Raw genomic sequence first — 27795 nt, forward strand, 5'->3', positions numbered from 1 at the left:
CACGGGGCCTACCTTACAATTGGGTGGCTCCTCAACTCCTCTTTTGGATGATGTAAGTCCTCGAGTACTTTCCAATGCTGTCAACATTTTCCATTGTTCGCCTCTTTTTTTCTTTTTTGCTTTGCGCTGTCGAGCTTTTAACTATACTGATGCCTTCCTTCTTTATCTTTCTTCATCAGCCTTTGATTAAGGAATTCATCCGCTTCGGTGCCCAATTTGTAGGGTACCGTGAATATGCTAGCAAAGCTGAAGGTAATATTTTTCTGCTTCTCCGAGCTCATGATTTCTCGCTCTTTTTTTGTCGTGTTTTTTGACTGGTGTTGACTATTTTGGCAGAGAAACTGGCGGAAGCCAACAAACGTGCCGATACACTTGCTAAAAAACTGGAGCAAAGTGAAAAGGCTCGTAAGAAGGCCGAATCTGATGCTAACAAGGCCAAGGCAGATGCTGAAAAGGCCCAGGCAGATGCTGCTGGCGTTGAAGATCTTCGGAAGAGGCTTCACGACGCCGAGACTGCTTTGAGCGACAAAATAGCTGAGCAAGCTGCTCGAGAGGGAAAAATCCTCAGTCGCTTGGATACACTGAGTCGACGTTTTGTTAGTAAGTACTCGAATCCTTGTGCATATCCCTGAGTTACTTCTCATTTTCCAAGCATTCCTTATTGACGAACTACGCTCTGTTTATTTTCAGGGAGAACTCATCAAGAGTACGTAGTGGATGGTCCTGAAGGCGACGAGCTTCTCGACGCACTGACCCTGCTCTAAATCCATGGGGATGAAGCACGCGAAGGCCTTGCTGATGCTGAAGCAGGTCTATCGAAGCTTTTCCCCTATTTCTTCCCGAAGAAAGAGGAGCCCAACACTTTTGTTGCTCTTGCCAAGAACTTCAACGTGCCAGAAGATCTTGGGCTCAAACTTCACCAAGAAGGCCTGAAGGTTGGCGTAGAGGGCACCATCGTGCTCAAACTTCGCCAAGAACTTAAAATTGTGGGAAGAATGTTTACCTCATGTTGAATTTGCTTACAATCGTTCGCTGCATTCTACCACTAAGATGTGCCCATTTGAGATTGTTTATGGTTTTGTACCACATGCACCTATTGATTTGTTGCCTTTACCATCTTCTATGCAAAATAATTTGGATGCTACAGACCGTGCTAAATTGATATTACAATTGCATGAGACTACTAAAGACAACATAGCACGCATGAATGCTAAGTATAAAATTGCTGGGGATAGAGGAACAAAACATGTTGTGTTTGATGTTGGTGATCTTGTTTGGTTGCATTTGCGCAAAGATCATTTTTCTGAATTGCGCAAGTCTAAACTAATGCCACGCACTGCTGGTCCTTTTAAGGTGTTAGAGAAAATAAATGATAATGCATATAAACTTGAGCTTCCTGCAGAATTGGGTCCGGTTAGTCCTACATTTAACATTGCAGATTTGAAGTCTTACTTTGGTGAAGAAGAGGAGCTTTCGTCGAGGACGACTTCAATTCAAGAAGGGGGGCATGATGAGGACATCCCATCTCTTGATACAACCGTTGTACCTATAGCCACACAAATACAAGGACCAATCACTCGAGCTCGTGCCAAACAACTTAACTATCAGGTACTTTTGTTTCTTGGAACTATTCCTCACATACATGAGAATATGATGCTGCCTAAATCAGATGTGTTTGTTACAGGAATGATGGACCAAGCATGGATGAGGAGGACAAGCATTGGAGCATGATCAGGAGATGGCAACAAGCATTTGAGGATTGAAGATGACGCCGCAAGTGGAGATTTCAGAACTTTGAAGCCACCATAAGAGGAGATGAAGACATGGACGAAATATAGAGTTTTCCACTTCATAATTTCGTCCATAGCATAATATGGTGCTGCGTCACCTTTAGTTTTGGGCAAGACCCATGTCATTTTCGCAGGAATTAAGTCAACCACTTTTTTAGAGTCCGTATTGACGGGGGAAAGGCCTTCTAGGGTTTGGTTCGGCCACCATACGTATGGCTGGCCGAAACCCCACCTTTTCCTCCTTTGAATACCCCCATAGCCGTCACGTTTAGACTCGGATTTTGATTAGTTTAAAAGTTAGCCATCGCTGCAACTCTCGTGTACTTCTTTTGAGGCCAACGCCCAGAACAAGGCCGACTATTCGGAATCCCACCTTTTTCAATAAAGTTTTCATCTTTCATCCGCAATATTCTGATTGCAACTTTAGTTCTTACTTGTTCTCGATTTCAGGTAGGAATTAAGACCCTCGCTGGTCAGGATGATCGCGCATCCGCAAGATCAGTAACTCCCGGAGATTGTCCTAGCGATTGCATTGGCGCACGAGCTTTGCACGTGCAGTCGGATCGTCAAGCACGAACTCCACCAACAAATCGACGTTATCGTACTCTCATCGAAAGATCGGACACCTTTGCCCTATCAACTTGGGAAGGGATATGAGAGTCCCCAACGCAGAAAAGTGCCTGGCTAAACTCATCGTAGAAAGAGTCCTACAGACATCGTAGTACAACCTAAATCAGACAAGCAGTTCATTGCAACGGTGTAGCACAAAGCTACTGCAAAATCATGGCAGATGAGCACATTTTTGACTAACCCCTGCTGCTACAAGAACAAATCCTAGGCAAGATCATGGCAGGTGAGGATATTTTGGACTAACCCCTAGTTCAAGAACAAACCCTAGGCAAGATCATGGCAGTAGCATACGGAAATGTCGAATCCTAGCAAGATCATGGCAGGTGAGCACATTTTGGACTAACCCCCGCTACAAGACCAAACCCTAGGCAAGATCTGACAAGACCTAACCTAGATCTGAACATCACCGCGAAACTGGGATAAGGGATGGCTTACAGTCATGGCCGGAGGTGAAGATGCGCTGGACCAGGAGGTAGCCCAGATGTACTCGCCGCTGCCGCCGCTGCAACCGTCGCCGACCGGAGATGCGTGCGCCTCTTACCTGCTTGCCGACGGGAGGAGGAGTTCGAAATTTGGGGGGGAGGACAGTGGAGGAGGGGGTAGAAATAGGCCATGGCGAGCGGCGGGAGGTGACAGAATCCTTCCCGCCCCCTTTTCGCATTTCGCCGATGCGCACCGCAGTTCCCGCCATCTCCATTCTCGTCTCCGCCCGTGCGCCGAAGATTCCACCTTGCATCAGTGGACATGGAGATTTGCCTGCACCGCTGAAAACTGCTGAACCGGGTGTTCCTCCAGAGCCTAGCCTGACACTGCTTTAAGAAGCGGTTCGTGCAACAATGCAGCCCACAACTAAACGGGCCGGAAATTGCTGGCCCGATGCGAGCCAAGGCATGCGAGCAACCAACCAAACGCGCCCTTGGAAAGTCCAAACCCTAAAACCCCATCGCCATCCCACCATTCTCTCCACCTTCTTCCTCCCCTCGTCTCCCGGTCCATGGCGGAGCAATAGATGGATGCCGGTACGCAGCCCGTGGGTAGGTTACTATAGCACGCCAGCAGAAGCAGGAACGCAAGAGACGGCGGGGGAGAATTTGACGGAACCGAAGCAAGAGAGGAGGGGGCGGAGAAGGAGGAGTTGGAGGAATAGGTTTCGGGGGGCAAGATGAGCACTGTGGACAAGATGCTGATCAAGGGGATCCGGAGCTTCGACCCGGAGAACAAGAACGTCATCACCTTCTTCAAGCCCCTCACCCTCATCGTCGGCCCTAACGGCGCCGGCAAAACCGTATGCCCACCAATCCAGTCTACCTTCCCTTCATCGCACCGATAGATAGATGCACGGCTTGACCCCCTTGGGATTTTTTGGGTTTCCACAGACGATCATCGAGTGCCTAAAGCTATCTTGCACCGGCGAGTTGCCCCCCAACTCCCGCTCCGGCCACACCTTCGTCCACGATCCCAAGGTGATACGCCGTCCTTATTCACCTCACCGTTCAATATTAAGGGTCTCAATACATATAAGGTTTTATGCTCGTTTGCCGTTGGCCTGGACTAGGAGAGTATTGTTGATTTGGGAATGGTGGTGGCACTCTGTGTGTGTGTGTGGCTGAGTATTGAGTTTTGGTACTCCGGAGGTTTGATTCTGCTCAGCCAGAGAGGTTGTGGACTTTGTGGATGTCTGAGGTCTGTCGAAGTCAGTGGTGTGCTACAGCAGTCGTTGGGTTTGCTGTATTTGCCATTTTTTATGCAAAATCGCAACGTTAAATTATTTGAATTCTGGTCTACACAAAATAACAATCTGATAAAATTTGGAGTTCTGAAAATATGCCCGTTCACTATACTCAGATGCATACTTTTTTTTCTTCTTCATTTTATGCAGCTCAGAATACAAAGTATTTCAGGTTCAGATTGTCGACATTTGTAGTCTTTGACTATATTCAGAATTGTTTTCAGTTTTTTTTTTTGTTTTGAAACTGATTTTCTACTTTCTTAGATAAAGGAATTACTGGAGCAAGAAATCCCTAGACACTATGTTAGGGTTGTCCTTTTACTATTTTGTACTCTTTTTCTTTTGGGTTCTTACTTTTGTACTTGTTGGTTGTGTGGGATTTAGGTAGCAGGTGAAACCGAAACAAAAGGGCAAATTAAGCTGCGTTTTAAGACAGCAGCTGGAAAAGATGTGGTCTGCATCCGCTCTTTCCAGCTTACCCAGAAGGCATCAAAGATGGAGTTTAAAGCAATCGAGAGTGTTCTCCAGACTATAAATCCGCACACGGGCGAGGTCCTTTATCCCCCTCTTTGGCCTTAAAGTTGATTCATATGAATTTTGTAATCATCTATATTAATTCTGCTGTATAGACATATGTGATATGCTTGAATCTCCATGTTATGCCAAACTCAGCACAAAAGGTTGTTGAATCCTTAACTTGCTCTATTTATATTGCCATAAGGTACTTAAATTTGGCTTATGGCACTAACGCAAGCAACCCCAAAAATAAATCTAGTATTTGTTGCAGTTTCTGACTCGAGTATATATCATTAAAATGATACGAGTTACTGAACACACCAATCACCTCATGTAGTTTAAACTTATATTTGCTGTGCGTATCTCTGTTCACGAGCTATGATGCAGTAATGCTGCCCCCATGGTTACATACACAGAGGCTCATGAATACCCCTGATGAACATGAATTTGTCCAGTGGGTGTGTGGTCAAGAGTTCTGCTTCTTACTCCTGCCTTTTGGAGCCATTAAATACTTTTATTTTTATTGTGGTTTCAAATGCTTTTACAAAGTAACAATTGCTGGAAGCTTATCTTCTCTCGCTCTGTACACGGTACACCAGAAGAGAACCTAAATACTCTGTTACCCCATGTGGATGGAAGTATATCAAAAGGCTTGAATCAGTAGAGAACTCAAAATGTCACGGGAAACATGCAGATTGCCTGAAAGGCCATAAATGTTTGCCGCCATGAAAAATCTTCTCTAGCACATTTCTCTGTTTTTTGAGCATTATATTCACACCTTCACACAATTCTTGCACATACAAAATGTACATCCATGTGAATCTAGACAATTTAATTTTCACAACTCTTTTTTTGATTTATCATAAGTAATTTGTAGCAATAATGTGTAGCTAGAAGGCTATTAGTTTTTTCTGGAATACTGCTGAAATGTTCTTTCAACTCATAGCCTCATTTATATTTTTGAGTTCAGAAGGTTTGTCTCAGCTACAGATGCGCTGATATGGATAGGGAGATTCCAGCCCTAATGGGTGTTTCGAAGGCTATACTGGAGAATGTTATATTTGTGCACCAAGATGAGTCCAATTGGCCATTGCAGGACCCATCAACACTTAAGAAAAAGTTTGACGACATCTTTTCTGCTACCCGGTACATCAATGCATCACTATGTGCTTAATAATTAAGAAGCTTTGACCACCAATACCATAACTTTCTTATTTGATTGTTGCGATCTGTTTAAGATAGTAAAGTCTCTACTTCCCTGGAGGTTAATTTCCATACTCAATGTACAGCTATACCAAAGCTCTCGAAGTCATAAAGAAACTTCACAAGGACCAAGCACAAGAAATCAAGACTTTTAGGTTAAAGCTGGAGAACCTTCATACTCTTAAAGACCAAGCATACAGGGTAATTTTTATCTTCTGTTCATGATACATTGCCACTATATAGAAGTAGCAAATTAGTCTGATGCTACTGGAAAAAATGTTATTTAGAAAAATGCCATTGGCAACGGACCAGCTTCGCCAATTGCATTACAACTATAAGTCAAGAATCACTGATTGTTTGTTACAAAGAAGACAATGTAAACAAAGGACCAGAGAGAACAAGAAAAGCCACTACTAAAGCAATAGGGAAAATATGATATTTCTTGAGAAGTTCTCTGTCGGTGCCCAAAATTGACTGAAAACCTAGTGATAATGGCGTTGTCTATAACTTACAGGATTTGATGGCACTGGCTTACTAATCCGTTCGTGCTCGAATATTTCTGAATATTGATGTTTGCGGTGGCACTGTAGCTGTTTTTCTCTGAAGGTTTAGAGAAATTTAATTTATTCAGCTATGCTACTGAATTGAGTCAAGCTGTGACGGCTCAGAACTTTAAACTCCATAGTTTCTTATATGTCAGTGCAGAAGTTTCTGATTGTGTCACTGATCTTTTTTGCTTATTTATTTCCAATAAAACTTTTGCATTTGCCCATAAATTTCTGTTGGGTTGCGTTTTTTTGAAAGAACCTAATAATACGCGTGATTTATTTGAGATAAATTGTTATGGAACATTAAATGTACTCCCTCCGATCCATAATAAGTGTTGGTGATTTAGTACTGATTTAGTACAAAGTTTGTACTAAATCACTGACACTTGTTTTGGATTGGAGAGAGTACATGAAACGACTGTGCAGTCCTGCACACGCGCCGCAAGGTTATCGAGTACCTCAAGGACTGAATATGTCTGCTGGTATGCTCCAGTCAAATGTTCATGCCATGCTCAATCATTTTAGCTTTACTTTTTCTTAACAAAAATCTTAAAATTCAGACCTTAGAAATGCAGGCCTATACCAAATTACTGTGAAACTGAACTTCTGTGGGAAGTTTGACAAAACTACTCTTTGAAGTGCTTATCATGATACTGCACTTGATGAGTTCCTCTACCTGTTCCAGTCCACAAACTCCGACCAGCCAGTCATGAACCAGGGCTAATAGTGCCCCGAGCAGAAATTATAACGTGTCACTTACAGTTATAGGTAGGCCTAGTTGTTTGGAGTCACATGAGCCTTTGTCGAATGCTGGTTTTGTGATGCTTATGTGAAAGAGTTCAGCCATACTACATACCCCCTCGAGTTCAAAATAATTGCCTAAAACTGGATGTATCACATGTTTTAGTGTGTAGATAGTAGATACATCCATTTTTGGACAATTATTTTGAACCGGAGGGAGTATTATTCTTGGAATCTACAAAAAAGAAGCACAGAGTTGTTTCACATGCAGCAATACTGAACACCTTTACTCTGCACTGAACACCTTTACTCTGCACTGAAAACCTACATGTACTCTTCCACCGGAGAATTTAGTTCAATTCCCCCTATGTTCGCAGCTTCATGACAGTATTGCACAAGATCAAGAGAAGTCAGATGCCCTGAAAACTCAAATGGAGGACCTGAAAACAAACATCGAAGCTGTTGAAAACAAAATCCGTCATACAGGAACAGGTATGAATGAATTGAGGAAACTGCAGGAGCAAATTAGCACCAAGGCAACTGCTAGAAGTACATATTTTACACTTCAGCAGCAACAGTATGCTGCTCTTTCTGAGGAAAATGAAGGTAAGCAACTCCTCATCATGCCATCAGCCTAATCAGTGGTGGAGGGTTGTTCTGACCATCCTGGGCCATGGCCTTGTCTTCCAAAATACAGTATTGCTAGAGCATACGGTCCATTACTTGGTCTGCTTTAGCTACTTGGTCCATTGATTTTTGCTGGCAGTGGGCAGTCAGCCCTTGCTGGCTTCACAAACCACCACTGAGCCTAATGGTTCCTTCTCAGCATAATGATCGTTTATCTTGCTTCCATTAGATACCGACGAGGAACTGAAGGAGTGGCAAACAAAATTTGAAGAAAGAATTACATTAATGGAAACGAAAATCGGTAAACTAGAACGTGAGATGAATGATGAGAAGACAAGTACCTCCTCGCTGTCTGTGACCATGAATGATTTGACACTTGAAATAGGAAAGCTCCAGGCAGAAGCTAATGTAATGCTGTAATCCTTAGTACTTTCTTTTGGCTGGCCTTACCATTCGTAATGAATTGTGGACATTGTGATACGAGGATAAATCATAGTATGTTGTTTTCAGGCTCACATGTCCGTGAAGCACAAACAAGACGCAGCCATCAGGAACATATTCACTAAACATAATCTTGGTACAATCCCTGATGCTCTGTTTACTGATGATGTTGCCATGAACCTTACAAACAGAATTAAAGCAAGATTATCAAATCTCGAGGATGATTTGCAGGATAAGAAGGTTTGAATATCGCTTCCTTGTATTTTGGAATTTAGTTGCAAAAGTGAACACTTCGATCTTAAGTTGCTCCTGCTTTTGTTTGGAATCGTGCCCAATATTAATATTTCTGGGGAATTGTATTGCAAGTGCACTTTATTTTGCACCCAGTAACTTAATTTTCTTGCCTATTTTTGTTTTGCATCTCCATGGTTATATTCTATGTTAAAGTGTTGAAGGAAGATTCTTGGCTTCTTACCATACTATATTGAAAGCATTGGGTCCAGTACAGACAGTAGATTCTGAATGAGTAGATCTGATTTCTTATCAAGTATGTCTCTTAATGATCAAATTGCTTTTGTTGAGCAGAAATCTAATGATACACATCTGGAGTTTCTTTGGGAACGTTATCTTAGAGTAAATGCTCGCTACTCTGAAGTTGATGGCCAGATACAATCTAAGAGAGAATCTCAGGTTAGTAACGGAAATAACACTGTGCTTGTACGCTGATCTTCTGTAACTGGTATATCAGATACCATTTCTTAAATACATCAAACACTTGCAGGTAGGCATTTCGAGGCGCATGAAAGATAAAGAGAATGAGCGTGATGCTGCTGAAATGGAGCTTTCAAAGTATAATCTGGCCCGTATTGATGAAAGGGAGCGGCATATGGTATGTATTCCACCTAACTATAGCTGTACTTGACTGGTCTGCAAGGTTCATTCGTTTACTTCCTCTGTGGCACACAGACCAAGGAGGCACTTAATCTGAGAAGAATTTAATTGAAGATAATCTTAGAGAACATATTACGACTAATCAGCAATCCATAAGCGTTTAAATAGGTGCACAATGTGAAATTGCAATAATTACCCTCTTGATTAAGTCAATGGACAAATATATTGAAACAAAATTTCCTGATGCCAAGGACAGATATACTTAAACTGAGGAAGTACCATAAAAGAGAGATAGTTTCTCAGCATTGGACGGTTTCACCTCAGCTGTCCAAAAGCTGTATGCTCTAAAGGATCTGTGGCCCCCACCCGGTCCCTGTTTGGTTTGAGATTCTTGGATTTCTTTTGACATTCTTAATTTTAAATAAATATGTTGTCCAATCCCATGATTTCAACAGCAAATCGAAGTTGAGAGGAAGACACTTGCCCTGGGAGAAAGAGACTATGATTTGATTATAAGTCAGAAGCGTCCAGAGATATATACGTTGGATCACAAGATAAAAGCACTTTACCGGGAGAAGGATAACATAACTAATGACGCTGATGACAGAGTAAAACTAGAACTGAAGAAGGATGAGTTGGAAAAGTGCAAAAAGAAACGTAAAAAAATGTATGCCCCCCCCCCCCCCCCCCCTGTAATTTCTGTGTGTTACGATTTTGTGGTTTGTTATATTTCAATACCAATTCGTCTAGTGTGTTTTTCTTTCAAATAACAAATTTTGTAAAATGCAGATATGATGAACACAAGGACAAAATTAAAAGTGTTCTTAAGTGGCTTCCTTCTGAAAAGGATCTCAAGAAGGAGATTACTCAAGCTTTTGGGTTTGTATCCAAGTGCTTTATTGATATATTTAATCGTCTCCCCCAATGAATTTCTAGTACTCCCTCTGATCCAAATTAATTGTCACAGGTTCAGTGAACCTAGACAGATTATAGGCAACATTATGCCTAAATCTGCGACAATTAATTTGGATCGAAGGGAGTACATAATATGTCTAATTTTCACTCATGTTCAAAATGAATTTGCCTATGTAAATATGTAATATGTAGACTATTTCATCGATGCGATTGATATTCTATTCATTCTGTTGGAGGTTACTGGACTGTTAGTTGTAGTATATCTAATCAGGTACAGTTTGATCAATCTTGTGCGCAATTCGTATGTATTCAGTGTAAGCGTACAGGTGGATGTGTTTTCCAAGGGTTTAGTCTGTTAATGCTGCGTCTAGGCCTCCACACACCCAATTTGTTCTTGAACTAGTAACATGTTATGCTACCCTGATATGGGCACGGGTACATGTATTTCCACACACCCAACTTGCCCTCGAACTGGTAATTTATTATGCTTCCATCCTGCCATCACAGAGGCAATAATAATACACACGGCACTTTATATTTTCTGGTGCTTTGTTTGCTAATGGCACCACAAAACTCGATTTACTCAGGTCTGTAGATGCGGATTACAATGGATTGAACTCAAAATCCCAGGAAGCAGAACAACTGTTGAAATTTGCACAGATGAAAGTTGATGGTGCTAGAAGCCGATTGTCAAAGTTTCAAAAAGATTTGGATGGTAAATTTGGATATGACCACTCCATGCTTACTTATTTCATACCAACTTAGCAATGCTTGATTTGACATACTTTGGCATGTAAAAACTCCATTATGTTAGAAATCGGGAAAACCAGAATCTGAGACCTGCACACTATGTCTCCTTGCTATTAAGGATGTATTATCTTTGTGAGATGCTATCTTGAAATGATGACAGATTCAGTGCGTACTAAGTTGAGCATATGCAATAGAAATTGTTCCTTCAATGCAAATTTGCTAATCTACAATGTACATTCTTATTAGCATAAAGTGAATGTACCCAAAGTATGTGAAAGATCCATTTTAATTATCACATCAAACAAATATCTTGGACAATGCACCACATTGCACTGTTGGGCATACTTGTTTTTTTACCATAGTGTGGTATAAGCCTTAGAGTGATTCTAATCCTCACTACATAGGGATCAAGGGTAACTAGTGTTTTTTTTGCAGGCAAGGGTAACTAGTGTTGCAGTTTGATGAATGCAGTAGCCAACTAGTGCATCACACAAACTGTTAGTTGATCGATTTGCCTGGGTTAAACTGAAGCATGAGTTGGCTTGCACACTTATTTCAATGTTTAAGTGTCTACCTAAGAGAAATAATACATTGATATGCACTAAAAATCTAAGCAAAAACTGCTGTATGCTTTAGCTATGTAGTCTGTTAATACTGTTTTGTATTATGGACACATGTTGAATGCCACTCATAAATGTTATTCTTTTGTGCAGCCAAAAGAAAGCATCTGGACGCGAAACTTCAATCCATTACTAAGGTTTCTGTTGACATCAACAAGTACCCCAAGATACTGAAAGATGCCATGGACGATAGAGATAAACACAGAAAGTAGGTATCCATAATTGTAGCTATTTCTGTAATCCACATGCCGATGCCCAAGTTCAGTGCTTTTTTGCCTATATGCAGTCAGTACAATCTTGCAAAGGGAATGCGAATAATGTATGACCCTTATGAAAAAATTGCCCGTGATTCTCACAAGTGCCCTTGTTGTGATCGCGCTTTCACACCTGATGAAGAGGACTGGTTTGTAAAGAAGGTGGGTGATATAGTAATTAGTAGCATACTGTTTTTTACCTTTAATTAGAGTTGCTTTCTGCATATGATTGATGCCTTCTCTGTTCTTACTGTCTGTTGCATCTTTCAGCAAAGGGCAACAGGTACAAGTTCTGCAGAGCATATGAAGGTGCTGGAAATTGTGAAATCGGACGCTGAGGACTTTTTCAAGCAATTGGATGATCTCCGTGGGATTTATGATGAGTATGTGAAGCTGGGGAAAGAGGCTATACCTTTAGCAGAGAAGGATTTGGAACAACTTTTGGCGGATGAAAGTGAGAAGGCGCAAACATTCGAAGATGTTAGTCATCTGTTATTGGCACAACCTTATTTATAATTCTCCTACACAAAATAAGGATAGCAGACAGTAGAGTGCCTTATACGACATGTGTTCTCTTCACCAAATTACTTCCAAACAGGAAAATTTCTTAGCTCCACTATCTGTCCTAATAATTATTCCCCACTCCTGAGGCATAATTCTAGCGATCTTTTCTTCCACGTCAACTTGTAGTAAATCAATCTATAAATTGCTGTACAAGTATGGAACTTGCTACTTGAGAAGATGTTACGCTCTTTGAGACTAGGCTAGACTACTTGCGATCTTTTCTTCCACGTCAACTTGTAGTAAATCAATCTATAATTTGCTGTACAAGTATGGAACTTGCTACTCAAATTCTAGGCTATGGAATCTTTCATCCTCTTCAAAGGGTTGGTAAATTATTTTGTTCTCACGTCTCCTAGGTAACACCCACATGCTAGATAGGAGCACTGTCACTTGGAAAACTTTACTTGAACGTTTTGCAAACACAGTTCCGATGAGGAAATCATACCTTATTTACTTACACAGCAGTAGAGGTGCTATCTCTGTAACCATCTTTTATGATTACTTTTCTATTTTGCTATGACTTGCATTGTTTATGCATTGCAGCTTGTCAGTGTTCTTGCCCAAGTTAAAATGGACAGGGATGGAGTGGAAGACTTGTTACATCCAATTGAAACTATTGACAGGCATGTGCAAGAAATACAGGACTTAGAACCACAAGTCCAAGATCTTGAATATAAGCTTGATTCTCGTGGCCAGGGTGTTAGATCTCTGGAGGAAATTCAGCTGGAGCTGAACTCTGTGCAGAGGGCAAGGTATTATTTTTCAACGGAGAACAAACTTGTTTATAACTCAAATGGAGTTCCATGATATAAGACCAACTAAATTCAGGAAGATGCTTGATGCACAATTATCTTCGGGAATTTGTAAAACGACCCCTTTTACTATTGGAGATCCTTTTAGTTCTAGTAACTTACTTTGACTTACTGGAACAGAGTGTAGGAGATTTCTTTACTGGAACAGAGTGTAGGAGGTCCTTGCATGCAATAGTTAATCAATCTTTCTACTATTGACACATGCCCTGTCTAGGCATTTCGTGCGACGCATGGCGTCAGCCGTTGGTCTCTATAGGGGCGAAGGTGCCAACTACATGCATGCATGCAAGGAATCTTTTTCATGTCCAAGAATTCAAAATAAATTTTCTCTTAAATGGTTAATCCAATTGACGATTCGCGTCTTCACCGCTGAGTTCGCATCGATGAGGCTTCAAAACAAGATCCCATCTTAATATGTTTTGACGACATCTTTTTTTGAGATGTCAGTTGCCAGGTTATAACACCGTTGTTGCCAGGTTACTACTTAACAATTACCAGATAGCTTTTACATGTGTTTTTTGTATAGAAATTATCTACATATTCAGAGAATGGGTATTCAATCAACTCTATTTTGTGTTAAAAAATCTTGTAATTTTTAACCTGGTAACCATCTGGCAACTAGGTTCGAAAAGACGAGTTGTTAAAACATGTCGACATGGGATCTAGTTTTGAAGATCTCGTCCGGAAAAAGCTAACCGTGAAAACGGATCTGAATTTCGACTTACGGTTCAAGAGATAAAACATTTTGAAGTTTCCTACGTGGCATTGGGCTGCATGCATGCGGTTGCCATATTGGATCCGTGCCAATGGAATGTTAATCTGGGGCACATGCCCTAGATAGCATGGTCCATAATTAATCGTAGAGTTCCTGCATAGTTCGTTCTTTTTTCTTGCCAATTGTCCACCCTGACCATCCTTGATCCATGGTATCCAACTAAATTTACCATTCATATACATACCGGGTGTTGCGGAGGGGGACTAAGTTTTTATTTAAGTGGTAAATATTTACAAGATAATTACAAGGGATATTTACAGGGGAGCACAGAGGGGGAGTGTGACATCCTGGCCCAAGGCTTAGATGGGTTGATAGTACTACCCGAGTACCCGTGCTGACAAGATGCATCTTCTTTTTCGGAAGCTCATCTCCTAACTCCTAAGAACCTCTCGGTTAAATTTCAGGGGTAGAGGAGACATGGTTGCACATATATCTACACAAGTGAGCCTAGCCAAGATTTTAGAGGAACTGCAAGCTCTCTTTCATCTCTCTCCTTTCGGTCATAGAGCATATAAATGGTGCATTTGTGCTGTTGTCAGTCTTGCTTTAGTCGCCCCAGTCATTTTGCTTTTGTTCTGTAGAAGGGAATTAGAGAAAGCTTGTTCGCACCTTTCTGAAAGCATTTTCTGGGTAGGTGTTTCTATAATTGTTTCCTTCGTTAGCCATGCGAAAAGATGCCAGTGCTTAAGCTTTCCAGGTTTGTCAATAAAGGAGATTATTTTGTGACACGTTTTTTATGGATGCATGTTTGCCCTGATCACTTTGTCAATAGATATATCTTACTTCTAATATGACTCATGCTTGGAAGCTCAACTTGTTGGTTTTATCGACATCTGCCTGACAGGGACACATTGATTGGTGAAGTTGATCATCTCAGGGATCAACAAAAAATTCTTACTGAAGATCTTTCAAATGCTCAGATGCGGTGGCATGCTCTTAGGGAAGAAAAAGTAAGTGCTTCAAGTATAGTGGATAAGTTCAAAAAGGCTGAACAAGATTTGGTACATATTGCTGAGGAAAAAGAGCAACTGAACCTAGATCGGAAGGTACTTATTTGACCCCCATTTCTCTGCAAAACTCGGCCAGTTAATATTTTCGTTACTGAAAAATGGTTCCTTAAGTTTCTGTGTTGTGGTGACCTATGCTCTGTTTGATTTTCGTCCTGTGCCACATTTTCATGTAGTAGTTAACTTCTCTTATCTGGGCAAGCCATTGGGAGGTGCCATTAATCTATATATATGCTGAATCCTAGAGCATCCGTCTTTTATCTATGCATTTTGGGGTCTGACCTGCAGAGCAAGCTCAAGCCCAGGCGTGCACCTGTAACCACCTTCGCTTAGGAACCACTAGCCGTGGCATCAGCGACAAGTTGCTAGGCGTCCTTATCTCAAGCTATCTCTAGTTTTGTATTGTGTGGTGATTTTCTTTAATATGTTTGGGTGATTTGGTTTCATAGCCTGTGTGTTGCACAGGGACTCCGGGAGAGAGGAAATCTAAAATTTACGTGTACAACGTAAATCCTTGTTGGAACAACACGGCATACAAATAAAAATTATCTCAGTTAGTAGGCACTTCATGTACTTCAAAATGAGAAAAGTTGTTTGCAAACCAACACCGAAGCAATCTAAGACAACCTTTATCTCTTCTATGCATAAAAACATATTAGATAACCCGACCCGAGTGGGAGAAGAAATAAACTAACTATATGGTTCAAAGTAAGTTAATATAAACATGAGAAGTAAAGAACCTCAAAATTATAGAAAATGCAAGAATGAGAACGTAAATTTCCTGAGGGTCCTCTCTAGTTGAGGTGCCCTCTTGTGTGGATGGGGACTGTTTCTTACCCAAATACTGGTTTGGTGGCCTCCCGAGCTAGAGGGTGCGACGGGAGTATGAGCGGCCATCAGTGTGCGACTATGCCCTGGACTCCGTTTCATCCTCAGCGGTGCTTTTGCTTTGGCTTTCTCCTCCCTTTGTGCTGGCCGGCAGGTCGCTTTTTTGGGTCTTCCACGATGGGTCTTGGGCTCTCGGCCAGGTGGAGCTCTGTGTCGTGGTGTAGGCTCTCTTCCCATTTTGCCAAGGAAATTAGTTCCTCCTTCCAGTCCATATTTGTTTTCGAGATACCCTTCCTGTCGTAGATCTTAGACCTAAGATTGGTGCCACTGCTTGTTGTTTTCTGACAAGGCTTGGTAATCCAGGAATTTTGACGTATATAAACCGGTGCGGCAGGACATGCCCGATCGAGGTGGGACTAATAAACCTCTTATATTTACTACAGCAACAACCGTACAGACGTCGACGGACTTGATACTTAAGCTTTGGCTCCTATGGGCTCGTTGGGATGCACTAGGCCAATTTGGTTAGTAGGCCACGAATTTTCCAAGTAAAACGTATCCGGAACAAACTCTCATGTGGCACGGAATCTAAAGCAGCGACTACGGGGAGCTATGCAACGACGATGGCTAGCTGTGCCTCTGAGCGCGAGCCCCCTATCTGCAGCGCGACGCCGACCTTATCTTCCCCAGTCTCCAGTGTTCTAGGCGTAATATGAGCGTGTAGAGAAATAGTGTCCTTTCGGTAGAAAAATAGTAGCCTCGCACAGAGTATTATTTCTGAAAAAAAAGTAAAGCAGCAGAAGGGCTGTCACATCCAAGGCAATGAAATTCACACGCGATCCCCAAATCCATCTTTTGATTCCCGGCGCCTCCACCGGCAATCTCTGCCGGCAAGGCCGCTGTCTCACTCATGCTGTGGCCGCTGTTTCACTCATTCTGTGGCTGCTGTCTCTCTCTCCAGCCGACCAGCCCCCACCTCCTCGCGTCCATCACTTCTCTTATCCCATTCGTCTCTCGAGTGGGCGCTAGCTGCCGCTCCCCAGCCCCTACGCTGCTTCTGGTACTCGTCGCCGGACATGCCTCAAGGTTCACCACGTCGTCGTTCTGAAGGAAGATCTTGAGGGAAATTCTTGGAGAAGCCGCTCACCATGATGCATCCCAACTGGATCTTGAGGGAGTTCGACTAGACCTCGGTGGTGCGGCGATGCAGCAGTTCATGGATGGGGATGACCGGTTCTCTGAGCTCGGTGGCTCCTGCTCGTCCTCCGCGTCCTGCTATTCGGCTGTTCCTAGGCAGAGGCCTGGTCCGGTGGAGAGCGAGGGAAGGCAGCGGCTTGAGCCGGTGGACCGCGAGGGAACCTGACCGGCGGCGGACTGGTTCGGCGGAGCGCGGGGAACACGACCGCCGTGACGGCTGCATGGACAGGCGGAGAGCGGGAGACTGCAACAACGACGGCGACGGTGGAAGCGGCCTAGCTCGGTGAAGCGCAGCGGCGGCTAGTTGGGGAAGCTTCTAGTGCTCGGTTTGTGGGGGAAGTAGGGGCGAGAAGATGAGGCGACCTGGCGAGGCCACGCGCGGCAGGGGCTGCTGTGGGGAACCGCTGTTCATCGTTCCCGGGGTCGACGGCCCTCCGGTGCATCTTCTCTCGCGCGCGTGGCGAGCAGGCACGGGCGGTCGGGTGGACTGGGACTGTAGGCAGAGGCGCAAAACTGAACCGGTACCATGGCACGGTAGTATTATGTGATTTGGTGGGAGGGTAAAATGGTCTAAAAAAATGTTGGACGGAAATTTTGGTAGAAACCTTAGCTCCTTTATTATTAGGTATAGACTAGGAAATATTCCCGCGCGTTGCTGCGGATTGAATTTTTACATAATTTTAAGGTGTGAATTTTCATTTTGCTTTCATAAGGAAGCGTTTTTTATGGGGACACAACTACCATCAAGAATTTGCCGACATGGTGCGCGTTGGAGGGGGTGATGGAGGCATGCGACAGATAAGTTATTGGTGGCATGAGGTGTGCAGTGTCCCCCTTCTTTTCCACCACCACTAAAGTGGAAGGGATAAGTTTGCCCGCGAAGGGGTATCGGGAGATCCTAACCATCTACATGGGACAAAAGTTTGCAAAGGAGGGGGGAAGGACATCGAAGCAAAACCCTTGGTGTTCTCAAAAAAAAAAAATGAAACAAAACCCTTGTCGGTATAGGGGTTGGGGGTTCGTCCGAGGCCCCTCTTTAAGATAGGAAAATGTTTTCCATATCGTGAAAAAGCTACAATCTAGAACTATGTGGACGCCCCAGCTTATTCCAAATACAAATTTAAACTTTGAGATTTGTGCAGTCTGCTTGAACATTGTAAAATACACGTGAGTCCTTTTTTTTTGAACATGGCCATGCTTCCGCTTGATCTCATTGTGCATCAAATCAACTCATTCATGATGCATTTAATCATTAGGTTGAACAACTAAAATAATTAGATCAATAACAATAATACACTTCCAATTCCCTTCTCTACAAAGAAGAAGCAACGCAATGGATCATAATCAATGTTAATTTTTATATGAAACATTCCATTTTCAGAGAATGTTTATTCACTGAAAAAACTTGGAGAACAATCGAAGAAAATACCCAATTCAATTTGTTGTAACAAGGTATCGTTGTTTATAACAGAAAATAGTGCAGGGATATGAAGAATTGAACATCATTGAATCCACACTTATAGAAACAATATGGAACAAAATTTACGATGACAAACAAGTGCAGCTAGCTAGTTAGTAACAAAATCTGATGAAACTAATGTGAGTTGGCAACCAACTGAAGAAAACAGAACAGCAAGTGCACTAACCGAACAGACTGAAGACAAATGCTCACGGAGAGCAGCGTTGGTGGTAAGAAGGGAAGAAAGCTAGAGTACTTTTAACCAAAGCCAAGAGCAGTTTAGAGCGAGTTGTTGCTGTCGATTGGAAGCCTGAAGTAGAGGGAGGATAGGCATCGGTCGGTGGTGAGGAAACTGCAGTTCTGCAGCGCGCTGTCTCTTGCGTCAGCTCAGGTGGAGGAGGAAGTCGGCACCTGCTGTTTCTCTCTGGTCTCTCGTTATTTCTGCTCCTTCTGGCCGGATCGAGAGCTCCTTCGATGGATCCCGATCGAGAGCTCCTTCTGGCCGGATCTGATCGGTATCGAGGCAGCTGGACGGAGAGGCCGTCCAAGTGTGAGCACCGGCCAGAGAACCTGACTTGTTACCAGATGGAGGGCGTCCTCCACAGGAACCCTGGTGCCACCATCCGCCCGTGCGTAACACGCACAACAAGCCCCAATCACGAGATCGGGAACGACAGGTGCTTTTTCTCGGCTTCAAGACCACGCGCAGAGAAGGCAGGAGGCGGCATCAACCTGGAGGGGGTATGGACAATTACCTTGTGCACGAACAGAGGGGCGCCGCCGCGCCGGCGTCCTGGTATGCGAAGGGGAACGGAGGGCCGTCAGCAGGGCAGGGGATCTCAGCGGAAATAGCGGCACGTTCCAGCGAAGTCTAGGGCACTTCAAGGGGCAGAGGCGTAGAGCCCTCGGGCTGAGATGACCAAGTTCAAGGGAGGGGCGCTGGCGTCCTGGTCTGCCGTCTGCGGAGGGGAACGGAGAGCCGGCCGCCTCCTTTTTTCGATGGGGTGGAGAGAGAGGGCGACGGGACGAAGCGTTTTTTTCACTATGCGGTGGCAACTGATGTAATTTGGACGAATATCAGGGGTACAACAAGAAACTCTTTTGCTGTTATTATTAAGTATAGATTATCTCTTGGCTAAAATTGTTAGCGAAGCTCTCCATAAATTGAGAAAACTCCAGCATTTTGACCACTTAGGACTGTTGCCTCAACTCGGAGTTGCTCATGTTCTTGTGTGTCATAGCCAGGGAGGAACCCCATCGTGCTCATTGGGACTGGCCTCGCTATTCCTTGTGCTCAAGCCCTAAATCATGCGTCCACCTCCACCCCCCTTACTATACAGTCAAACTTGTAACACAGGTCAACTTGAAAACTTGTATAAAACAACCACAGTGATTTCTATGTGCTTTTCGCAGTATATGTATGGGTTACACTGTTAGAGCATCTCTAGCAGAGCCCGTAAAAATACAAACTGTAAAACACGAGTTCAGGCCACTGAACTCGCGTTTACGGGTAGAAAAAGTGCCGGCGCAGATCAGAACCCGTAAACGAAAACTGTAAAAAAGCATATTCCTAAATATGCTATTGGACCCACATGTTAGTCTTTTTTTTCCTTTTCCCCTTCCTTCTTCCTGTGCCCCGCGCACCCTGGTGTTGCCCCCGCGCCGCCCAGCCTCTGCACCCGCGTCGCCCCCCTGCCGCCGCCGCGTGGCCGTGCGCCGCCCCCTGCCGCCCGGCGCCGCCCCGCCCCGTGCCGCCCTCCCGTCGCCCCGCGCCGGCCGTGCGCCGCCCGCCCCCGCGCGCCGGCCGTGCGCCGCCCACCGCTGCTCCCCGCGCCGGTCGTGCGCCGCCCGACGCTGGCCCCGCGCCGGCCGCCGCTGGACCCACGCCGCCCAGCCGCTGCCCCCGCGTCGGCCTCGCGCCGCCCCGCGCCGCCACGCCGTCGCCGGCGCCGGACCCGTGCCGCCCTGGCCGGATTTTGCCGGATTTTGGTCCTATTCCGGAACTCCTCCGACGGAACTGCACTGTTCGGAGCTGAAGATTCAGCCCGCCAAAACGTCACTAGGAATTCAGTTTGGCCTTCGGTTCGACTTTTCGACCCATACAAATACAGGCCGACGGAGTGAACCGAACGCAGCCCGAAAAAATATTTTCAGTTTTGGCTCGTTTATGGTCACTGATCGGTGCCCTTTTTCGGCCCGAACCCGTAAACTGGCGGTTATTTTTCGGTTTTGGGCCTTTTACGGGCTCTGTTAGAGATGCTCTTAAGTAACTTGTTTCATATGGAACTGAAAGTGCTGGTGTCATCAACTAGTTTGATAAGTTTACTGTCATGAGGTTATGGTCCATTTGGTCAAATGTGGAAACTACTTGGTGTATGTACGTTATACTTGTGACAGCAGGTCTAGGTTTTGACCCTGGAGGCATGACCTCATTATTGTCTTTGTTTTACTCCTGCGTTGTATTGTGTATCGGTCAATGTATCAGTGACACGGTAAATCTTGCGCTTGTGCACAATAATATAATACATGCTATATTTTTCGTGGATGCAGCATTTAGAAGAGGCTCTTGTTCCATTGTCAGAAGAGAGAGAAAGCTTGTTACAAGAGTATAAAGCTTTGAAGGAAAGGCTTGAGCAGGAGTTTGAGCAGCTGGCAGAAAGAAAAAGGGGATTCCAGCAAGAAATCGATGCACTTGGAACTCTAAACACACAAATCAAAGAGTATACATATTTTTTTCACTCCTGCTCTTCCGATTTGTCCCACTTTTATTAATTATTTTGCCCCCAAAATACCCTCTTAGGTACCTGGATTCAAAGAAAGCAGAGAAGCTTAATGAATTGCAGGAAAAGCATAAGCTGAACTTGTCCGAGTTACAGAAGCATGAGGCAAGAAAGCAAGACATATCAGCTGAGCTAGACAGGAGCAAAGAAGTACTGCGGACCCAAGATCAGTTTAAAAGAAACATTGATGACAACCTGAACTACAGGAAAACAAAGGCCGAAGTGGATCGGCTTACGCATGATATTGAGTTACTTGAAGATAATGTGCTTTCCATCGGCAGCATGTCTACTATAGAAGCTGATCTTAAACGTCATGCTCAAGAAAAAGAAAGGCTTCTTTCAGAGGTATTGTGTTTATTTCATTTCAGATAATTGATAAAGTTGCCTAAGATGACATTCTCTTATACTATCTCTTAAGGGTATCATGAACATGTTTGGTCAAATAATATATACTGTACATCTTTTACGAGTAGTAAAATGCATGGCCATACTTTAATTTTCAAAGTTATGCCACCTAGGTGTTGGTATTATGAAAATGCATGATAAATTAGCGGGTCACCAGAGTCCTGACCCTCCACTCCCAACAGTAAGTGTGGCAGGCAGTTTGTCAGGGCCATGGTTTCTTGTACAATTTCTTAAGGTTATCATGAACATGTTTCGTCAAATAATATATATTCTCTCCGTCCATAAAAGGATGCCGGAGGTTTTTCTAAATTCGGATGTATCTACACTAAAGAGTGTATAGATACATCTAAATTTAGACAAACTTGCGACATCCTTTTATGCACAGAGATAGTGTATTTTTTAGGAGGAAAATGTATGATAAATTAGCATGTCACCTCCTCCTGGACTTCCCCTGACCTAATTCCACTATCCTCCTTCCCTTCTTCCCCACCTCAGACGCCACACATCTTCTGCTCTCTTTCTTTGCGGTAGCAGCACACAGCCCTCAAAACTCCTCCCTCCTCTTCATGGCCCCACCCTTCTCCCTCACCGCATCATCCTTTCACCATCACAACGGCGGAGGAGATCCAGCAAGGGAAGGAGATGACAGAACCAGGTGCACGACAGGATGCTCGCCAGAGTGTGGAGAGGTGGCGTGGTTGTCATCTCCAAGCCCCAGGAGTAGCCACAACGATGGTGCAGCGAGGAACATGCAGCGGCAGAGATCTTATACGACGCTGGACACTTGACTGGGGTGAGTAGCCACAACGATGATGCAGTGAGGAACAGGAAGCGGCAGAGAGCTCTTACGACACTGGACAGACCAAGGCAGCCATACACTTCATGTCTAAGGTGGGGCCAACACCTTACCATCTTGGGGCACCTCAGAGCTTAAGCGAAGCCTATGCCTTAAAAACCATGGTTAGGGCTCCAAATGGCGGATCAAGAAGTATGATGACTTGCCTAATGCACGGAATGGGGAAAATGTGTTTTTTCATATTACAGGGACCAAATTGATAACTCTGAAAGTTCTAGTTCACACCATAATTTTACTCCATCTCTTAGCGTGAGATTATCATGTATGGCTGACGACCATGTTACTCGATTTTGTGTCAATCCTTGCAGTATAATAGGTGTCAAGGAACGATTTCTGTTTATCAAAGTAATATTTCAAAGCACAAACTTGAGCTTAAACAGACGCAGTACAAGGATATTGAGAAGAGATATTTTAATCAACTTCTCCAACTTAAGGTAGATGACATGCTCTTCCAGATTCAGTTTCTGTGATTTTGTGACCTTATTACGTGATAAAGAAACTGATGTCGTCGCAGACAACTGAGATGGCAAATAAGGACTTGGACCGATACTATGCTGCTTTGGACAAGTGAGTATAATGCCATTTCTTGCCATCATGTTTATAATTTTTCTGTAGTTACCTCAGGATATTGTAGTGGCTTCCTTAACATTGTACTCTTCACTGCAACAAATAATATTTTTATTCTTTGCCTTAAATATATACTACCTCCGTTTCGATGAATAAGGCGCACACGTATTCCAAGACAAACTTTGACCAAAAAATTGAGCAACAAAATCTTAATTATATTGTATGTAATTAGTATCTTTAGATTCGTATTGAAAAACACTTTCTAATGATGCTAATTTTATACCAACAATCTTTATATATTTAGAATAATTCTGAGTCAAAGAAAAAAAACATGAAAAACAAGGGCGCCTTATTCATTGAAATGTAGGGAGTACTTACTTTCCTTTAATGTGTAATAAGCCGAAAATATTGCCTTCACAGGATCTTTCTTCACATCATGTCATATTTTCTGTTAGATCGTCAACTTCTGTCAGCTATCTATGTCAATCTTGTGCATGTCAAAACACTCTGTTAACTTTAAAACACTGCAATTTTCATATTCTCATGCAAATCGTGCTCCTGTCTTTGTGAACCCTATTTTCACGTTTCACTAGGCATGAAATTCACACAAAGTATTTGTTATTTACCATTGTCACCATTGGCCTGTCCTGTATAGAAGTATGTGTGACTCATTAAAGGAAAACACAATACTGGATTAATCTAGAGTAGCATATATACACGTGCAATGCATGCCTTTACATCATAGATTGTTTTTGTTAAAGGGAAAAAACCATGGACTCAATAATATATAGCATATCCAATGCAAAATAATATTATCAATGTCCAATGCGGAAAGTAAGTAGTACAAAATATTAGAGAATTAGAAAATTAGTAATCAATCCCATTTTTCGGTGATAGAGAAAAATTTGAAAAAAATGAAATATTATGGTTCACAACGAATCTCAGCCGTTAGATTTAGGAGACCAACGGCTGGAATTGATGCTTTTAGCCCAATTCAGAACTGGGGAGATTTACACTTCGAAGTTAACGGGCTATTAGATTATGTAGAGTAAATTTCTTAAAACTACACCGTTCTTATCATTGTGTCAGAAGATCATGATTTGCGAGAATTGAAATTTTTTCAACGGCCAACAAGATAATTTTGGTGCTCATTTTCTTGCATTGGGGCAACGGGAATTGTGTTGTTGATGGTGGGCCATGACTATCACATCCCTAAACGTGCTGCTTTCATGGTATAAGAGCATCTCCACTCGTGCCCCCAATACGGTGTCCGGCGCATGGCTTTATCGGGCGGGGGGGGGGGGGGGGGGGGGGGGCGCTGGCGCCACTACATCCTATCGGGGCCCAAATGGATTTGACAAATTCAAACATAAATATCGCTGATCACATAGTTTTGGCGCCTGCAAACTGATCACATAGTCTTGATGATCACGTCGTCGCAAATCGCTGCAAATCAATATCTAGCGAACAAAAAGAGGGTGCATGTCCGCGTCTCCATCCACTTGTCGCATGTCTCAATCGTGGCGAAGACGTGGATGAACTTGAATTCAATGTCGTCGTTGCCCTTGCAGTAGACGGCGATCATGGCGCGTATCTACAATGGCCGACAATGTATGACACAAATGGCCTCAAAATGGCCAACAATGCACAATGGAGGCTAGTTTACTTGATCGTCGAAGTTGGTGCAGCTAATGTGGACACGGCGAACCTCCTCCACGACGCTGTGCCACTTGTTCCAAGCATGTTGGATCATGGCCCAACGGTGAGAAATGCCCGAGTCGTTGCGACCATGGCGCAAGTTCTTGAAATATGGATCCAAAAGCCACCGCTCATCGAATGCCTCCTTCACCCTCTTCCAATAGCACTCCAAGTTTTTGTTAGTGCCGGTGAAAGGGTCGATAATCACCATTTTCCATGTCTCGGCGAGGCACTCGTCCTCCCTCGAGCTCCACTTGGGTCCACGACCGCTGGCTTTCTTCATCCCCATAGCCGCTGTTGCCTTCTTCTTCTTCCCTTTCAGGTCGGCCACGGGCACCTCCTCCTCGGCGTAGTAGGCATCGTTTTCCCAAGGCTCACCGTCATCCTCCTTGCTTTAGGCCTCGGCTTCCTCCTGCGTGAAGGAGTGCTACACCCCGCCGTTCATGATGTCGGCCATGATGGAGTCGCTGCCATGGGGCATTCTGCTGAACGGTCCCTGCGTGCCCTGGCTGCTGCTACTCGACGCGAACTGCTGGGCCGGGCTAAACAGGAGGCACACCATTGCTGAAGAGAGTTTGGCGGAGCTTCAGTGATCCAGAGAACAAGGCGTTGAGGTCGACGGCGCTAAGAATGTTGGGGTTGAACCCATCGAGCGGATTGAAGTCCTGGCAGTCTGGCGAGAACCGAGAGAGCTGCTGCGTGGTGTTACCTTGGCTATCTTGGAGCACCGGCCCTGGTGCTGGCGACGCGCTTGACGGCGAGGACGATAAGATGCTACCTTGCCTCACCCCCCACGCACCAGGCTTGCGCCTTCTTCGCCTTATGCTCCCTCTGCCGGTGACTGGCGTTCTCCACTTGCCGGCGCTGGTGGTCAAAAGCCCACTCGGCGTTGGTTATCCCCTCCGGCCGCTCCTTCTCGGCTTTCCCCTTCTTCGGGGGCGCGTCTGCCGCCGCACGGGGAGGCAGGTACCTTTTTGGCGGCATGGTGGTGCGGTGGGATCTCGTCTGGTTGGGGAAAATGGCGGGTAGAGCGGCAAGGTGGGAGGGGAACGGGGTCATGTGGAGGAGAAATGGAGGGAAATGGAATAGTTTTGGAGTGAATATTGGCAACGTCCGGCCGACAGGGCTGGCCTTTTCGAGCTCCATCCGGCGCCCCTGCCAGCCTTCCTCCAGATTGGGTTTGGCCTAGGGCGCTGGATGAATGGTGTGCCCGTGCGGTGCCCCCATAGCCCGTTTGGGGGCCTTTAGGGGGGCCGAGGTGGAGATGCTCTAATAGAGTTGCGTTATGTTAAGCCACTGTTTTCGTGTGTGGTCGTTAATATTTTGGCCAAAATGGTTAGTTCTAAGAAATTATTCTTAAATATATGGATGCTTGCTTATGCAGTAAATCCCTTTTACCTGTGTAATGTTTCATATTGACTGTTTCTTTACAATGGGACACTTGCCTTTCTGTAGGGCTCTCATGCGGTTCCATACCATGAAAATGGAGGAGATCAATAAAATAATAAAGGAATTATGGCAGCAGACATACAGAGGCCAAGACATAGATTGCATAAGCATCAATTCTGATTCTGAGGGTGCTGGCACTCGATCATATAGTTATCGTGTAAGTTAAACTAGCGAAATGTTCACGGACTTGCTTGGACTGCTGATACATTTAATTGTTTGAACCATCCTTTAGGTTGTCATGCAAAATGGTGGTGCTGAGCTGGAAATGCGAGGGCGATGCAGTGCTGGTCAGAAGGTAAACTCTATTGGGTTTCTTTTGTCGGTGTAGCATGATTTTGTGAACTCTGATAGGCATGCTGAATCATGTCTCAATCTCCACTGCTTTTTAGGTTCTTGCTTCTCTTATAATCAGACTAGCACTGGCAGAAACGTTCTGTCTGAATTGCGGCATATTAGCTTTGGATGAGCCAACCACCAATCTAGATGGGCCGAATGCAGAGAGCCTAGCTGCTGCCCTATTGAGGTACAGTGTAACAATGCAATTTCATTATCATTTGGAGCTTGTACCATTAGCATTTTTTGGGCATAATCTCCATTAACATCTCTCTTGTGTGCACCATAATAGAATAATGGAGAGCAGGAAAGGCCAGGAGAATTTCCAGCTAATTATAATCACTCACGATGAGAGGTTTGCTCAGCTTATTGGTCAGAGGCAGCTTGCCGAGAAGTATTACAGAGTCTCCAAGGATGAACTGTAAGTGCACGCTGTGTTTTTCTTAAAAATGTTTCATGCATGCCTATATACAGTGTTCGCATGTATTCATTGCTTTAAAGGATTTCGAGAATACACATTTTGCTTTTTATAGAAGACAATTACGTGGTGGTAACTGATGACACATACATTGTTACTTTGCTAATATGCATAAATGATGTGTTGGATCCAAAAAGAACTAGAAGATAAAGACACTGCAATCTCATACAGTACTATTTTGTTTTCTTTTCCGTGATAATAGTACACCTTTGACCAAACCTTGCAGACAACACAGCAAAATTGAAGCCCAAGAGATTTTTGACTGATGTTTCGTATGCCCTCAGCGCTAAACTTGTTGCATGTCTTACCGGCCAAGTAGGTGACATTCATATTATGGGGTGGTCATCAGAGAAACGGCTATCAGTGAACTCTAGTCTGATATCTGCATGCTCTAAATTTTCTATGCTTTGGTTTATGTCAATCAAGCTTCACCTAGAATACTTGCATGTAAGAGGCTGCTTGTGTTTATTGTTTCTTTATTGGAACTAGTTAAATGCCTGTACATTGCAATGGTCTCTTTTTTCTTCGCGATACGATTTTGGGCATCTTCCAACAATATTGTGTCGTGTGGTGCTTTCTTTTCTAAGCGTTGAGCATATCTCTATATTTGTTGGATGTGGCTAGGCAGCATCCACCCCATCCGGGTGCTCCTTTGTGAAATCTAGCACTCGTTTAAAAAAGGAAAGTCCCAACGTCCAAAAATAGAAAGTTTATGACAGCTCATAGAAATTGCCCCCCAATCACCACACGTGCATTTAATTTCATGCAAATAAAATTTTAAAAAGTTACAACTCTTAAACCGTGAGTCGGAATTGCATTTCGTTTTCTCCGTTGGGACTCTCGCGACAAGATCTTCGAAACTAGATCCCATTTGTATATGTTTTGAAAAAAAAAATTGGAAACCAACTCAGTTGTTATGGAAAAGCAACTCA

General features: G+C 43.9%; 1 protein-coding gene across 3 annotated transcripts; it reads left to right on the forward strand.

The window, feature by feature from the left end:
* The first annotated feature begins 3315 nt into the window (after positions 1 to 3315).
* On the forward strand, positions 3316 to 27419 carry LOC127326061 (DNA repair protein RAD50). 3 transcript variants are annotated; one of them, XM_051352890.2, is made up of 27 exons: positions 3319 to 3705; positions 3797 to 3883; positions 4534 to 4701; positions 5636 to 5811; positions 5955 to 6069; positions 7535 to 7763; positions 8014 to 8192; positions 8295 to 8465; positions 8811 to 8915; positions 9007 to 9114; positions 9572 to 9783; positions 9906 to 9995; positions 10619 to 10746; positions 11495 to 11609; positions 11688 to 11817; positions 11926 to 12135; positions 12763 to 12971; positions 14651 to 14852; positions 20848 to 21017; positions 21098 to 21422; positions 22647 to 22772; positions 22853 to 22905; positions 26059 to 26209; positions 26285 to 26347; positions 26442 to 26575; positions 26678 to 26806; positions 27090 to 27419. In XM_051352890.2, exons 1-27 carry the CDS (start codon positions 3583 to 3585, stop codon positions 27127 to 27129), a joined length of 3948 nt encoding a protein of 1315 aa, XP_051208850.1. In that variant the 5' UTR covers positions 3319 to 3582; the 3' UTR covers positions 27130 to 27419. The 3 variants fall into 3 exon arrangements, 2 of the variants coding, with proteins under 2 accessions (XP_051208851.1, XP_051208850.1); XM_051352891.2 differs by lacking the exons at positions 7535 to 7763; positions 8014 to 8192 and having other exon boundaries at positions 3318 to 3705; XR_011747194.1 differs by lacking the exons at positions 22647 to 22772; positions 22853 to 22905; positions 26442 to 26575; positions 26678 to 26806; positions 27090 to 27419 and having other exon boundaries at positions 3316 to 3705.
* Positions 27420 to 27795: the final 376 nt, after the last annotated feature.

This window comes from Lolium perenne, chromosome 6 (genome assembly GCF_019359855.2).
Source record: "Lolium perenne isolate Kyuss_39 chromosome 6, Kyuss_2.0, whole genome shotgun sequence".
Taxonomy (NCBI): Eukaryota; Viridiplantae; Streptophyta; class Magnoliopsida; order Poales; family Poaceae; genus Lolium; species Lolium perenne.

What these genes read in the sequence shown, in the direction of transcription:
- LOC127326061 (XM_051352890.2), top strand. Translation starts at nt 3,583, where the DNA reads ATGAGCACTGTGGACAAGATGCTGATCAAGGGGATCCGGAGCTTCGAC. An exon ending in CCTTCGTCCACGATCCCAAG is followed by an intron (nt 3,884 to 4,533) that starts GTGATACGCCGT and finishes TGTGGGATTTAG; the next exon opens with GTAGCAGGTGAAACCGAAAC. An exon ending in CTAAACACACAAATCAAAGA is followed by an intron (nt 21,018 to 21,097) that starts GTATACATATTT and finishes ATACCCTCTTAG; the next exon opens with GTACCTGGATTCAAAGAAAG.